This window comes from Vanacampus margaritifer, chromosome 9 (assembly GCF_051991255.1).
Source record: "Vanacampus margaritifer isolate UIUO_Vmar chromosome 9, RoL_Vmar_1.0, whole genome shotgun sequence".
NCBI classification, from domain to species: Eukaryota; Metazoa; Chordata; class Actinopteri; order Syngnathiformes; family Syngnathidae; genus Vanacampus; species Vanacampus margaritifer.
In genome coordinates this window covers 28,242,298-28,256,717 of record NC_135440.1, presented here as the reverse complement: position 1 = coordinate 28,256,717, position 14,420 = coordinate 28,242,298, and the positions used below count along the sequence as shown (strand labels likewise).

Sequence of the window (14,420 nt, the reverse complement as noted above, 5' to 3'; positions counted from 1 at the left end):
CCAAACGCTGCAGTTAATTCATTAATCATGATGCACATCATTATTATATAGTTCTACATTTATGACGTACAATATTAGCCAGTGTTACGTCACCTATAATAGAAACACTTTTTTTTGTGCGCTCCCCAGAGAACAGATTGATGGCATTTCTGTTCATTTCAATAGGAGAAAAGGATTTGAGTTACGAGCATGGTCATGGACGGGGAAGAAAATTTGTCAACGGTGGGCAAAGTTACGGGTGCAGAATCCAATTTGTCCGTTGGGGGCGCTGTGGTGGCTAACATCCCAAAAACCCTGAAATCTTTTGTCTTTAGCCGCAGGTGTTTCTTACGCAACATTCGGAGACGAGCCGGTTTACCTGCCAGTTGAGTGCTCGTGCACGTGCGGCTTAAAGCCAAACCGAGGCAGAGTTTTTAACTTTCCGGACCTGGATTCCCCAACCCTGCCCAGCGAGCTTAATGCTAGCATATAGTGCCAAGCGCCATACGGCGTGCTAACGGAAACTAGCGCAGATGTTACGCGAATTCCAAATCTTGCAACAAATGGCGCAAGCGGAGCAGACAAAAGTAGTGCCAACTATTCCCGGAGTTTAGTTTGTGGTTGTGCTTGACCTTGACGAGTTTGGTCGCCGACCGCCGCCTTTCCTCAGCTGCCATGCGACGCTCCGCGCCGCGGCGGTCGTCGACCAAACTCGTCACGTTCAAGCACAACTTTCTTTTGTCTTCAAAAAGAAAAACCACAGGACGACAGAGATCTGAAGACAAGGATTTTTTGTAGCCATTTGCTTCTTCTTGCTCTTAATTGCAATGCGCGTCTTCCAGTGAGCTCGTGACTGCACGGCATTTTGGTGGCTAAACTTGGTACTACGCCGAAGGCGCCAATTTGGCCTTGGCCGATGTTTGTCGACCGTCGAAACCATCAATGGCACGACCAACACGAGATTGGACGCGGGGTGTCCACGTGGCGGACGTTTCTATCCATCGGGTGGCGTCTTTACCTGCGCGTCATCAATGTCTATTTGAGCGGCGTGATGGCGTTACGCCGTCTGATTGAGCGCACGGCGCCGTCTCGCCCGTCGTCGTCTTAGCAGCGTCATTAGCTCGCAATTTCAAAGCCAGCTCTTCAGTCACCCCCCCCCCCATATCTTGAACCCCCGCTAGGTTAAATATTGCACCAACTCGCTTCAATTTGTCCTACTTTTTTCGCTCTCTCTCTCTTTCTATGTTTAGAAGCAGTTAGGAAGCGTTCTCTCAATTCCGACATGCTTACCAAAATGTCTCTAAAACAATTGACGAAAATCTCCTCAAGCACAATAAAGGCCTTTTTTTTATGACATGCACGTTTTGTAACCGAATTGACGGAAATCGATGTCGTTTTCCGATTTGCAGCGTAGCGGCCTCAAATTTCCCACTCAAATATCTTTGGCACTCCAAAACTATGTTGATATATGACTTGTTTTTGCATTTGTTTACTGCTAATATTGGATAACTTTGTTGACTTGCGATCGACACACAAAATGATTTGCATGCAGAAAACGCTCTGCGATAACGATTGGCGTCGTCACGACATCAAAAATGGAAAAGTTGCAGCGACAATACCAATGTCATAACTTCTCACTTTTTGGACACAAAAAAATGAAATATCATAAGCGTCCGACCGTCCGACCGACCGTCCGTCCGACCGACCGACCGACCGTCCGTCCGACCGACCGACCGTCCGTCCGTCCGTCCACTCTCCTTCCTCCACTCAGGACGGTGGCAGCCATTAATAATGAATTAAAAACCACACAGGCCTCTTTGCCTCCCAAAATGTCATTACATATCTTCATGGCGGCTGGCTGTTGAATAAGCAGCTTGCAGGACTCCCCCGGGGACCGGGATCGGGATCAGGGGAGGGGAGGGGAGGGGGGACAGATGGGCCAGGAAGAGGAGAGGATGAGTGCAATGTGAGGGCGGGAGGAAGACCCGCTTGGCTGAGGTTCAAATTGTAAATGTAAATTGTAAATGTTTATTTTCTTGCTGTACATCAAGACAGAAGGTCAAAAGGTCAAACAGTTGGCTGAAAGTTTTCTTTGCAATCTTGCACTTGACACCTACGCCATATATTTAAAAGAAAAACTAATGCTAAAACTAATAAAAACTAAACAAGGAAGTTTTGTTAAAAAAATGGAAACAAACAGAACGTCTTGAAAAAGTCATTGACTCAACACTAAACATGATGAAAAACTGAAAACAAATGTAAACCTGCTGGTGGCGCGTCGCGTCGTGTCGTGACTTGACGTAACTTGGTATGTCGCCACACGTGGCGTGACGTGACACGATCGCACCCGCGCCCTCCTCGCAGTCCGTCTGGTCTTGATGGCCCCCCAAATGGAAGGCGTGGCTTGTGATGGCCTGCTGTTGTTGTTGTTGTTTGCGTCGGTTTGGGACGAGCGCGTCGGGGTTGAAACACGGAGGCAGATGTTGTCCGTTGTCGGCTCGCCGTCACGTGACCGCTCGATACGTTCCTCCATTTTGCAACGCGATCTGCCCAGATCAGCTCGGCCCGCCACGTCTACAGAACAACACGCACACACACGCGGGGAGGAGGGGGAGGAGAAGAATTTGTTGTCTCCACACACACTCTGTTGGACAATATTACAATATTTCCATCACTAGATTTCTTTTGTGTTTCTGTTCCTTTCACTAAAAGTCTTGACGAGCCGAAAGCATTTGTCGCACTATAAAGCAAATCATGCGACTTGTCCGCTCTCCACTTGTAAGAAAAATCTAATCATGAATACAAATCACAAATGAATGCGGATTAGGGCCACCTAGAAATATATATTTTTAGAGGGTGGGGGCAATATTCCGAAAAAGAAACTCGAAAATTTGCTACTTTATAAAGTGGCAGATTTGTGAGAAAGAAACTCCGAAATTGCTGTCGTCTAACGTAAGTATTGCTTGTGCTTAATGGGACGCTCACTGTTTATAAAATGAAATTCATTTTTCATTGAAACTTTACTCGGCATACACGACAGCTAGAGCGACAACACTTCCTGGTCCCCTACCAGCTGACTAACACGAACCAATCAGAAGCTAGCATACTTGAGGTCAATGCAAGCGAATGACGAGAGCAGCCGATGCCACACGTCAACTTAGATACTTGTACAAAATAAATCGATACATGTATGAGCGTGTAAATAACAATTGTGGAAACGTACATGCACAAGTAAATATGCATTTGAACAAATGAACTTCAATGCTTGATCGTCCGGGTGTGAACCTTCGCAAAGTGAGGCGTCTTCGTCCCCGGCCGCGCACAACGTTTCAAAGTGCGAACGCTTAACATCATATGGTTCGTCTCTGCTAAAAGCAATTACGTTCTCCTTTTTTGGAAAGCCGAGCCAAAAATATTGCCACGAACAGTCGAGAAAAGTTGTCACTTGACCTCACACACCGCATTAAAGTTCATTGGCATTTGACCTCACTCACTTGGCCACACCCCTTAAAGGTACACAGTCAATAATGCTTGATAAAAGCAGTTGAATTTCTTGCCGTTGACTTTCATTTTACGGGTTTCTATACAAGCCTTTGCTGAGCCTTTAGAAAACGGCACATTGCTCAAACGCAGGCTTTTTCAAAATGGCTGTTTAGTTTTTAAACAGCTGTTTTTTAATGGCTATTTAAAAAAAAAAAAAAAAAAACTTTTTTTATGGAAGGTTTTTTGAAAATGGATGATTTTTTTGGGGGGGAGAAACAGATTTATTTTAATTGACTGTTTTTTTAACATCTGTTTTGGGGGGGATGTTTTTTTTTTATAACACTTTTTTGGGCTGTTTTTTTAAACTGCTGTTTTTTAATGGCTATTTAAAAAAAAAATTTATGGAAGGTTTTTTGAAAATGGATGATTTTTTGGGGCGGGGAGAAACAGATTTATTTTAATTGACTGTTTTTTTAACATCTGTTTTGGGGGGGATGTTTTTTTTTTATAACACTTTTTTGGGCTGTTTTTTTAAACTGCTGTTTTTTAATGGCTATTTAAAAAAAAAATTTATGGAAGGTTTTTTGAAAATGGATGATTTTTTGGGGCGGGGAGAAACAGATTTATTTTAATTGACTGTTTTTTTAACAGCTGTTTTGGGGGGATGGATTTTTTTTTTTTTAATAACTCTTTTTTGGCCTGTTTTTTTAAACGGCTGTTTTTTAATGGCTATTTTTTAAAAAAAAACTTTTTTTATGGAAGGTTTTTTGAAAATGGATGATTTTTTTGGGGGGGAGAAACAGATTTATTTTAATTGACTGTTTTTTTAACAGCTGTTTTGGGGGGGGTGGATTTTTTTTTTTTAATAACACTTTTTTGGGCTGTTTTTTTAAACTGCTGTTTTTTTTGGGGGGGGGTGTGGAAAATGTCTGTTCTTTAAAGGTGCTGTTCAACATTGCTGGAACTTCAATGAGACATGCGAATACATGAACTTCTGAGCTTGACGACAGAATCGAAGGAAACTGTTCAATCAAGGTGAACTCGTCTGATGTCTTCATGAAAAGTCAAAATCGAATGAAATGAAAATGTTGAGCTTTCCTGACTGCCAGACAGCATCTGTCATATTTGTGCGCTGCATGCATGCGCGCGCATGTGCAGGCGGGCGGGCGGGGAGCGTGCGGCTTCGCTCGTGCGTGTGCGCGCCCGTCCACTTAAAAGGCCGGCGCTTTCCGAGGAGGCCATTGTGTTTCCCCGGTCGCCTAGCAACCGTCGCCAAGGCCAGCGCTCCATTGTCGAGCGCCTCAATTGCTCGCTGCCTGTTTCTACTTTTCCAAATTGTGCTGTAATTTCACAAAGTGGCCGTTCCAGAGAAACGGATGGAGAGAGAGAGAGAGAGAGAGAGAGAAAGATGGAGAGAGGGAGAAAGAGATGGCGATGAGGATGCACTTTGGAGTGCAGATGACAAAATGAAAACAAACACAAAAGCTTTCGATAGAGCTGTTCCTAATATTTGGGAAAAAGGCTTTTATTATGGAAACGTTATCATTTGATTGTATTGCACAATTTTTTTAATTGCTTTTACAAAATATTATATCCATATAACTTTTTCAATGCATTGATGTAATTATATTTTCAAATGAAAAAAAAAATCACAAAATTGAGAATCCATCCGTACATCCGTTATCTGAACCGCTTTTCCTCACCAGGGTTGATTTTATTCTAAAATTTGAATTCTGAATTCATACATTTACAATATAAAAGTTAATGTATTAAAATAAGAGTTATTTCAAATGAAAAAATAGAAACATTTATTTTAAATGAATACATTTACAATCAATATTTTTTCTATCAATTCTCAATCAATATTATTAACATCATGTCTAATGACAATTTGTGAATTTAGCCTTTGAATGAATACATTTTTCCACAATTAGTATGTATTACTTTCAAATGAATATATCATTCACACACACAAAATAAATGACTGTGAACCTTTCAATTGCTACATTTGCAGTAAATGAATAAACACTTCAAATGAATGCAATAAGGCGGAGTTTTTTTAGAATCCATTATTCATCAAATCATCAGATACAATTTTTGTGTATTACAAAAGCACTTTTCCTGATGACTGTTTATTAACCAATTATTGTTGTTTATTTGCTATTGTCTAGTTACAAAACAACAATTGTGCAATATCACGCCAAAGAGTTTGTTAGTTTTTTTTTGATCTTTTTGAATCTGATTCGGTTCAAGCTTACTTTGTCGTTTTCCAAAGTAAAAGCAGATGTTTGCAAAGGTCCTATTTGGATTCAACACACGCACACACACGCAAATGCAGTCTGCTTTCATGAAAGACAACAGAAATCAGGAATGAATTCAGACAATTTAAAGTCAAACAATGGCTCGGTTATGAAAGTAGTTGTTGACGAATTCATTCATTTTGACGCCTATCAGAAAAAAAATAAATGAGCATGTATTGAGAACGTTCTCCATTAGCCGTACCTAATATTGCGGGCGTGTGTGTGTCGCTTGAAATGTACTCGATGTGGACTGAAAGGATCACGTGAGGCTCTCACGCACACACGTGAACTCTGCAGGGAAGCGAGCGAGAGAAGAAGAAGAAAAAAAGGGAGAAAATTGAAAAATGGGAATTGAGCAACATGTGGTGGGCGGAGCACACAAATGCCCACAAAGGCTTCAGGGTTTTTTTTTTCTTTGATTCTTTCTTTCTTGGAGACGTCACATTTGCGCACTTCTTTTTCTCCTTGAGCAGCACCTGCGCGTCCGTCCGTGTGTCAGTCCGTCGTGTCAAAACGCCAAACACATCCGGTGGCCGGCGCTCGCCCGACCGACCGACCGACCGACCCACCGACCAGCCCGCTCTTCCTCTGTTTCTTCCTCTTCTTCTCAAATTGTCCTCCATCTCGTGTCCATCCAACAATTTTTCTTTTATCTGTTGATTTTAACAGGCTGCGTGTCGATGAGGAAGACCCCCGCTGGGCCGGGCCCCTTCACGCTCCCAGGTGAGTGTTCATTCTTTTTTTTCAATGTATCCTGTGTTTTTGTTTTCTTGTCCCAGTTTGATTTGGAGGCAATTCTGGTCAAAAAATTAGGTACACCTGCTTCCACTCTAATGACATCAAGACAAAACCGTTCCCATGCAAACGATTGAAATGGGCGAGCGGGGGTAACTAATGAATTGGCTGGCGCTGCGTTCATGGCCGCTAAGAATCCGTTTGCTGTTTTGCGAAAGTCCTCCTTTCTGAAATCGCTCATCACATTTGGCAAAACAACAAGAAAAACAAAATGGATTTCGAGTGACTTTGAACGCAGCGCTGCACCAACTCGTGAGATCCAATTGACACATTTGGCCTTGGCGGAGGTAATAATTTGCCATTTTTCTATCATAGTGTACTACCTATAATCGTAAACCTGTGATGGCAAATTATTACCTGTGCAAAGGCAAACATGTATATTGCAGCTCGTAAGATGGTGTAGCAGTGGCTGAAGTTGCGTTCAAGGCCAGTAGGACGTTTGAGTTTGTGAAAGTCTTCCCAACCGCGACATCCTTTCTTAGGTCAGGATGGAGTCGCTCATATTACACTTGACAAATTGCCAAAGTGATCAAATGATTTTGATTGACACTTGACAGCTCGACCTCTGCAAAGGCAACGTTTGTAAATTGGGACGGATTGGATGGTGCGGCGGGGGTACCTAATGAAGTGGCCCAGGGAATCAGCTGTTTGTCGTTTGTCTGTCCTGTCGTACACTCACTGGGCCATTTGATTGGGTACGCCTGCTGCTCCTTAAGAGCTCGGGTTCGAAGTGGTTTGTCTGTGTAAGGAGAAAAAGGCTCCATTTTGGGAGCATTTGGTCCAAAAATATGAAGCCAAAATCTTGGAAAAAGTTGCCGGTGTGGCAGTTTTCCAATTTGCGGGTACTTATTGAACAATATGTACCAAAATATCAGAAATAGGTCGCAAGTGTCAATCAAAAGTAGGGCAGCGGCTAACCATTTATTTTTCCCTTCAATCCATGAAGCTGTCGTTGAACAAGATTTAATTAAAAAAAAGAAATCATTTCTATCTCTCTTTTGTGAGCTGGTGCAGGTGTTCCTAATGAAATGTCTGGTCTGTCACGTAACGCGCCGCATACATCACTCGAATGCGTCGGAGCATTAACAAGATGGCAGCCGGCCAGCCGACCGACCGACCGACCGACCGACCGACCGGCCGTCCGCTCGGCGGCCAGCTGGCTCAGTGCCGTCAACGCTCTTTTTATTTGGATTCCTCTTCAATTATTGATCACGATCGATTTTGTGTACTTGTGGAATGGATTTGTCCCGGAACGCAACATGTGGCAGATGTGGAGAAAATCTTTCCTGACAAAAGTCTTTTGCAGCCAGTGGAAGTTGATCTTCTGCAATATGATCCGCAATATGTTTAACACGCAAATAGCCGTTGAAAGGAAAACGTTGTGACTTTGATTTTATGACACACGAATTGTGGCAATTATCCTTCATTCCATGTCAACTTGTTGCTAATTGCTCCTGAAGTCGTCTCAAGTATTCGTCCCAATTGGACTGAATGTGTGTCTCGCTCTTTTTTGGACTCCTGTCAGCAGGCTTGACAACAAAACGGCGACGACGGCGACGTGACGTGACGGCAGTTTACAAAATATCCCGTCGCTGCTGCCCACTCGAAAGGTAAGTTGTTCTTTCTTTGTTTTTTTAGGACTCGAAAATGCTTCTTCAAGCCGGCCTTTTCATGTCCCACACCACGTTGGAGGACCACAACATTGGGGGGGCGCTAATGCACCCCGAAGCAACTTTGCCGACAAAACATTGGCTCCATTTTCCGTGTCTGCGGGTTTTGCCAGCGAGGGGCGAACGTTTGCAAAAGTAGCCAACGTTGATTTCCTCTCAGGGTTCCTTCAAGGTTGAAACGTTTGCTAAACGTTCTCTCAATGTTTGCCAGGCCTTTGCCGGCAGTTTTCATAGTCTTTCTTGTCACAAGGAAGATGTAAACATGTTTAAAAATTTCCGCGGGACAAGAAAACCCATCAAAACAACAAATGTTAAGCAAAAGTTGCAATCTTGAACGAATCATGACGAGAAATCGACATTCACCGCCTTTGCAAATGTTGGCCATCTCAGCGGGTTGCGGCCTTTAAAAACTTTGAAAGTTTACTTACGGTATGTCAACTTCTGAGCACACGCTTTGGTGAGAAAAAGCTTGAATGGCCATCAAATGCAAAACACTGGCAATTGTTTTGATATGTTCACAGATTGAAGTTGGCGTGAGGAGAAATGTGCATGAGAATTTTGACAATTCATAACGTTTTTGTTTTTGCTTTTGTACATTTACGGTTGTGCTCATAAGTTGGTCAACGTTCAAGCTCAACTGTATGCATTACAAAACTGTTGAGTGCAGTTATTACAGAAAAACCGTGTTTGGGAAAAAAAATCTTGCTGTTTTTTTGACAATATTGCAGCAGATTGAATGCATTTGCATTCGATTCAAAAGCGAGCGACGCTTTAAGATACGAGTGCTCTGAGATGCGAGCATGGCCATGGAACAAATCTCAAGGTTTTATTTTTATAACGGCTTTTTGGATTGTCCCTTCTGTAAATGTTGTGTGTTGATTGGTGAGCTGCTGTGATTGATGCATTGAATTGTCTGCGTGCAATTTGCAAGCAGACAAAAGACGCGTCTTGGTCTCAGCGGCACAAGGCCAAGCTGAGCTGGCGTCATCGGCAGCGTACGCTTCGTCCTTGGGGAGGCCCCCCCCCCCACCCCCGCCCGTGATTCGGGAGGCCTGAGTGGAAGAACTCGGGCGCTTGGTCCAGCGGCGGCGTGGAAGACTAGTGATTTTGTTGTTTTGTCTCAGAAAGGACAGCAAATCATTGTCTCCCGCATCGCTAGCGTGGAGACGCCAGACACCCGCTACGGCTACGCTAGCAAATCATCACCAGCTTTTTTTTTCATCCACTTTTTCCTTTTGGATCAATACAAAGTGGAGCCCGCCTGCCTATTGATCCACTACTTACACTTGTTTCTGCTAATTGTCCCTTTTTCTTTTTTCTTTCTTTGTTTGTTTGTTTGTTGATATCTGTGCACACATTCTGCAGGTTGGAAATGTTTTTGTGTGTGTGTGGGGGGGGGTTTGTCTTAAGTGCCTTACTGTACAGGCAAAGTGACGCCATTGTGGGAAAATAATGTAGAATAATCTCTTAAATCCATAGTTTGTATGTATTGTTTAGCTATTTTCATTCATTGCTGTTCAGGTACAGTGTTGTCATAGAAAATCCCTAATATGGAACCTCATTGTTATTCATTTTAAATACATTTTCAGTTATTGATTTCTACATATAATTCAAATAAAATGTATTTGCACTTGTTTGTGTTGATTTATGAAAATGTGTCCTGTTGACGGGTCATGGCGCCGATTGTGCGCTTAATGAATTGTCGTCTTGAATTGTGTGACTTAACGAGGCGTATCTCGAATGAGGCGGTCGGTATTGACGCGTGTGACATCACGTGAGCCAAAGGTCACGCAATCCATCCGCTATCCACTCGTAGGCTACCATTGGATTTCATTGGCAAGCTCGCACTGTGCTTCTCACGACCACCACATGACAATAACAGGACTCAGTTTCAACATAAAAATTGCACTTAAACGTAGAATAATAAAAACATGGCATTTGAATAAATGTGTTGTACTTAATGAAATGAGCCTAAACTGTACCTAAAAATACGAATTGAACAGTACTTAAATGTTGATAAATCTGATTCATCCGAATTATCAATTAATCTTAAAGAAACAAAGAAAAAGGACAGATGTAGTCAAATAGTTGTTAATTGCAGCTCTATTGCAGTTGAACCTTCTCTGCCTCTTCTTCCCCTTAATTGCGTGTAATGTCTTCCAGCAGAGCTCATTGCTGCCCTGCATGTTGTGGCCACACTGCGGTACTACACTAAAAAGCCACAACTTCAAATTTGGACTTGCCTGTTTACTGTCCAAACTCATGTCAAAATCTGCAGTCTAATTTTTAGTGTATCGTGAGACGACAGTGCGCGTGACATGGATGGAAAACGTAATGGCCGCCTCGGTGGTGCTGGCGGTCCCGCGTGACAGGATCCACCGAAAGGGGGTCGGGCTTCTTCCTGGACTTAACGATGCTCAGTGTCGGCGAGCCCAGGCCTTTTAGAGTCCCCCGAGGAAAGAGTGAATCACAACTCATAAGCAGGCCATCATCTCGACAGAGTTGACGGCTTGACCTCTCGGGAGGCCCGAGTGCAATCATCATGATGGCTCAGCCTTGATGCTCGCTTGCTGACACGGGACTTACACAAAGTCCACTCGTGTCTGTGCTGTTGCTGTTGAATGAGTCTAGATGAGTCTGTTGGGACCTCGTTTCCACATATTATTAATTCATTGCATTGCACATGAAAATTGCATAGAGAGAAGCTCCGCTGTATGGCAGTTGTTGTCTGCTGTTTGTATGTGTTGCTGCTCCATGCTAACTCGACTAAAAATGGCTAATAGTGATTAGCGCAGGGTAGTTAATCATTTGCCATCTGAGCCAGGCTGCAGTACGCTGTTGAATCTGACTACCGCCTTGTCGTACAAATGTTTTTCCCAATGCTTCAAGCATCCACGGAAATTGGGTCTCTACGCACAGTGTGTGATCTGTATGTACTGAGGGCAGTACGAACGGTCTCTTGGTGGAATGTTGCTGCTTTGTGTTGTATTTGTGGCATATGGGCAAGGAGAGCCATAGTATCAAACAGACTGCCTAGGAAGTTGAGCGCTATTCTCTAGATGCAATCCTATTTCCCTAAATATCACAATTATGTGACAGGAAGCAGCAGGACGAATGGAAGCCTTCATGGTGACCTCAGTGTCAGCCAGTTATGCAAAACATCCACCAGAGAGCACCATACAGTACATCCAATACATGATGCAAGACTGTCCTCTGCTGGAAATATTACGCATTACATCTGTTCAGACACTTGGGATTTTTTATTTTATTTTTTTTTACTTAACCCTGTTGTATGAATGAATAAACGCTACATTAATCAAGCTTAATTGTATTATACGTCCGATATATATAGTTAAATATTTATTAGGAGAAGCAGTTTTTCGTGAAAGGCTACTGCTTCCAGCGCGCATGCTCATTGTCCGGTTCCCTCCTTCACTGGCAGTCAACATGGCGGACGTCTTGGAACTTCACGAAGCGGGCGGCGAGGACTTTCCTATGGATGAGGATGGTGATGCTAACCTTCATATTTGCGCTCACCGCTGTGCGGAAAGTAGTTCAACTGACTAGTAAATATGGAGGAGTTAGTTAGAGAAATAAGTCGAGAACGACAGAGAGACGCGTCGAGTGCGTGGTGGAAGGGCCCGAGCTAACAAGCTAAAATGCTAACAACGCGCCTTGCTATGCTACACGTTTTATTTCATTGCCTCGACAAATAATACAAATTGAATGTAATACAAGTTGCGAGGCTCTTGACGCAACACAGGAACAGCGTTCATCTCTGTGACTGACGATTGGCCGGCCGACTGTTTTATTTAATTGACTTTAAATGTCCACTCAAAATCCCCTTTTAGTGTTTTGGAAGTCGGGCAGCAGTGACTACGTTAGGAATTATTCAGCTCATTCCTTACTCCCCAATCACGCCAATGTCATTTTGGTATATGCACTTGCGAGACGGTAAAAGCTCGAGGAATAACAGGCATGATACTTTTCCACTCCCAGAAAGCATCCACAAGCTGAAGGAGAAAGCCAAGAAGAGGAAAGGACGAGGGTTCGGCTCTGGTGAGTAAGAAGCGCTCGTTGGCTTGCATTCGTGTTGAAGGCATTGCTGACGATGATGTGCTTGTGTTGGTAGATGAAGGCGCCAGGTCGCGCATGAAAGAAGATTATGACACCGTGGAGCAGGACGGGGATGAGCCAGGCCCTCAGAGATGTGAGTCCTGTTGACTCACAGCATCGCAAAATCACCTGATGCACAAGTTGCTTTCCAGTTACTTGATTACAAGTGGTCGAGTCTCTGGAGTGTCCATCCACCGGTTTAGTGCAAAGTTACCCATCGAAGTAAATATTTTTTGTCAGCTATCTGACAGTGATCGCGTGCCCACATGGGCTGTATGCCATCTCGGATGCAGCTGGGTGAACATTTGTTGTTTTACAAAAGATAAAGATTATATGCCCGAGGATATTATTGTCGATATGCGTTGAAGTGATGTTCTTTGCTTAAAAGTTCATCATAACATTAGTAACGTGTTTGACTTTGGTAAGTAAAAGTAGTGAGAATCAGTCAAATGTGAAGTGGCATGTAGACCCAAGAAAATGTCACCCGTTAAGAGACTTGGGAACTATTTTAAGTTATGACAAATATTACATACCTTAACCCCCCACCCCCGCATATTACTTGTTTTATGTTTTAGCCGTGGAGGGTTGGATCCTGTTTGTGACGGGTGTGCACGAGGAGGCCACAGAGGAGGACATCCACGATAAGTTCTCCGAGTTTGGCGAGATCAAGAACCTGCACCTCAACCTGGATCGCAGGACGGGATACCTCAAGGTGAGACCACCCGTGGGGCGAGCCGGCCGGCCGACTGTTTTATGTAATTGACTGAAAAAGTCCACTCAAAATCCGCTTTTAGTGTTTTGGAAGTCGGGCAGCAGTGACTACGTTAGGAAACATTCAGCTCATTCCTTACTCCCCAATCACGCCAATGTCATTTTGATATATGCACTTTGACTCATCAGTCAAATGAAAAAAATCATTCAGGAACAGTTCTCAACTCCAGCACTCCCACTTTTAAGCACAAGATGGCGCCATTTATCCTAAAAGCCAACATGGCATCTTGCACGTAAACGTGGCCTAATCACGAAACTATTGATCATTATGGAACATTACTCATCTATTCTCTGCTCTAATTCCAAGATAGATTATTTAGTAATGCTTGTAAATAACGGGTTTTTTGACTGGTGAACGGAAGTGGGGGTTCAACACACACTTGAACTAAAAATGCTTACAACCAAAGTATGAAAATAAATATGAATTAGACATTAAATAAATTGTGAAGCATTGTGATTTAAGATAGATGTGTTTGAGCTTTTTATTTAAAACATTTTTTTGACATTTAAATTTCAATCTTACATGCGCATTTTGTTGAACCAATCAGATCATCCTCACCCTTGTGAGGAATAAGCGGTCACGAAATTGGATATATTTATAATGGATGTACACTTCAAACATTCAAACAATGGTGGTTGAGAACAAGACTAAAATTGTCATTCAACCCATTTTCTCAATGAGTCTACCTTAGTCAATGTCACGTAAAGTTTTCTTTATTAGTGATGCCATCAAGTACATGTGACATTATGGTGAAAGGGCATATACATTTATCTTTTTTATTTTTTAATACCACCGACAGGGTTACACTCTGGTGGAATACGAGACCTACAAAGAGGCGCAGGCCGCTATGGAGGGCCTCAACGGGCAGGATATGATGGGTCAGCCTATCAGCGTGGACTGGGGCTTTGTCCGCGGACCTCCCAAGAGCAGACGCAGGTGAGTCAGGGCTGCTGACGTTGGCGCCAAGACGCCAGGCGAGTTGCTAATTCACGTGTGCTATTTCTAGGACCGGTGGGCGGCGACGCAGCAGGAGTCCTGACAGGCGACGGCGCTAAACGAGGACATTGCCGGCATACCCCAAGTGTCTTTGTGGCAATTTCACTGCTTTTTCTTTTCTGTTTCTACACAATTTGTGGTTAAGTATCTTGCGTAGCAATCTCAAATTTTTATCTCATAAAAATAATGATTCCCATTTTTTTGTTTGCATTTTATTGTGAGGAAGTTTTGTTTGTTTGTTTTATATGACATACAATGAACATTAAAGTTTAAAAAGGAAAAAAAAATGTAGTTCTTTTTTTTTACAAA

The 14,420-nt window shown here is 43.0% G+C and overlaps 2 protein-coding genes across 6 annotated transcripts in view; both read left to right on the top strand.

The window, feature by feature from the left end:
- LOC144057489 (uncharacterized) overlaps positions 1–9,860 on the top strand; it is a 41,809-nt gene extending 31,949 nt beyond the window's left edge. For 4 of the 5 annotated variants that reach the window (XR_013295268.1, XR_013295265.1, XR_013295264.1 and 1 more), the window contains 3 exons: positions 6,432–6,485; positions 8,086–8,167; positions 9,593–9,860. The gene's annotated coding sequence lies outside the window, so the exon portion shown is untranslated. Of the gene's footprint in view, positions 1–4,404; positions 4,498–6,431; positions 6,486–8,082; positions 8,168–9,592 lie in introns of all 5 variants that reach the window. The other variant, XR_013295267.1, reaches the window with a different exon arrangement.
- A 1,762-nt stretch (positions 9,861–11,622) lies between these two features.
- Positions 11,623–14,398, top strand: rbm8a (RNA binding motif protein 8A). Its single transcript, XM_077575657.1, has 6 exons — positions 11,623–11,735; positions 12,227–12,286; positions 12,360–12,437; positions 12,919–13,055; positions 13,915–14,051; positions 14,122–14,398. Exons 1-6 carry the CDS (start codon positions 11,636–11,638, stop codon positions 14,168–14,170), a joined length of 561 nt encoding a protein of 186 aa, XP_077431783.1. The 5' UTR covers positions 11,623–11,635; the 3' UTR covers positions 14,171–14,398.
- Positions 14,399–14,420: the final 22 nt, after the last annotated feature.

Bases quoted from the DNA above. Each gene is read 5' to 3' on its own strand.
- rbm8a (XM_077575657.1), top strand. From the start codon at position 11,636: ATGCTCATTGTCCGGTTCCCTCCTTCACTGGCAGTCAACATGGCGGAC. The intron at 12,287-12,359 runs GTGAGTAAGAAG...TTGTGTTGGTAG, and splicing joins AGGACGAGGGTTCGGCTCTG to ATGAAGGCGCCAGGTCGCGC. The intron at 12,438-12,918 runs GTGAGTCCTGTT...TTTATGTTTTAG, and splicing joins TGAGCCAGGCCCTCAGAGAT to CCGTGGAGGGTTGGATCCTG.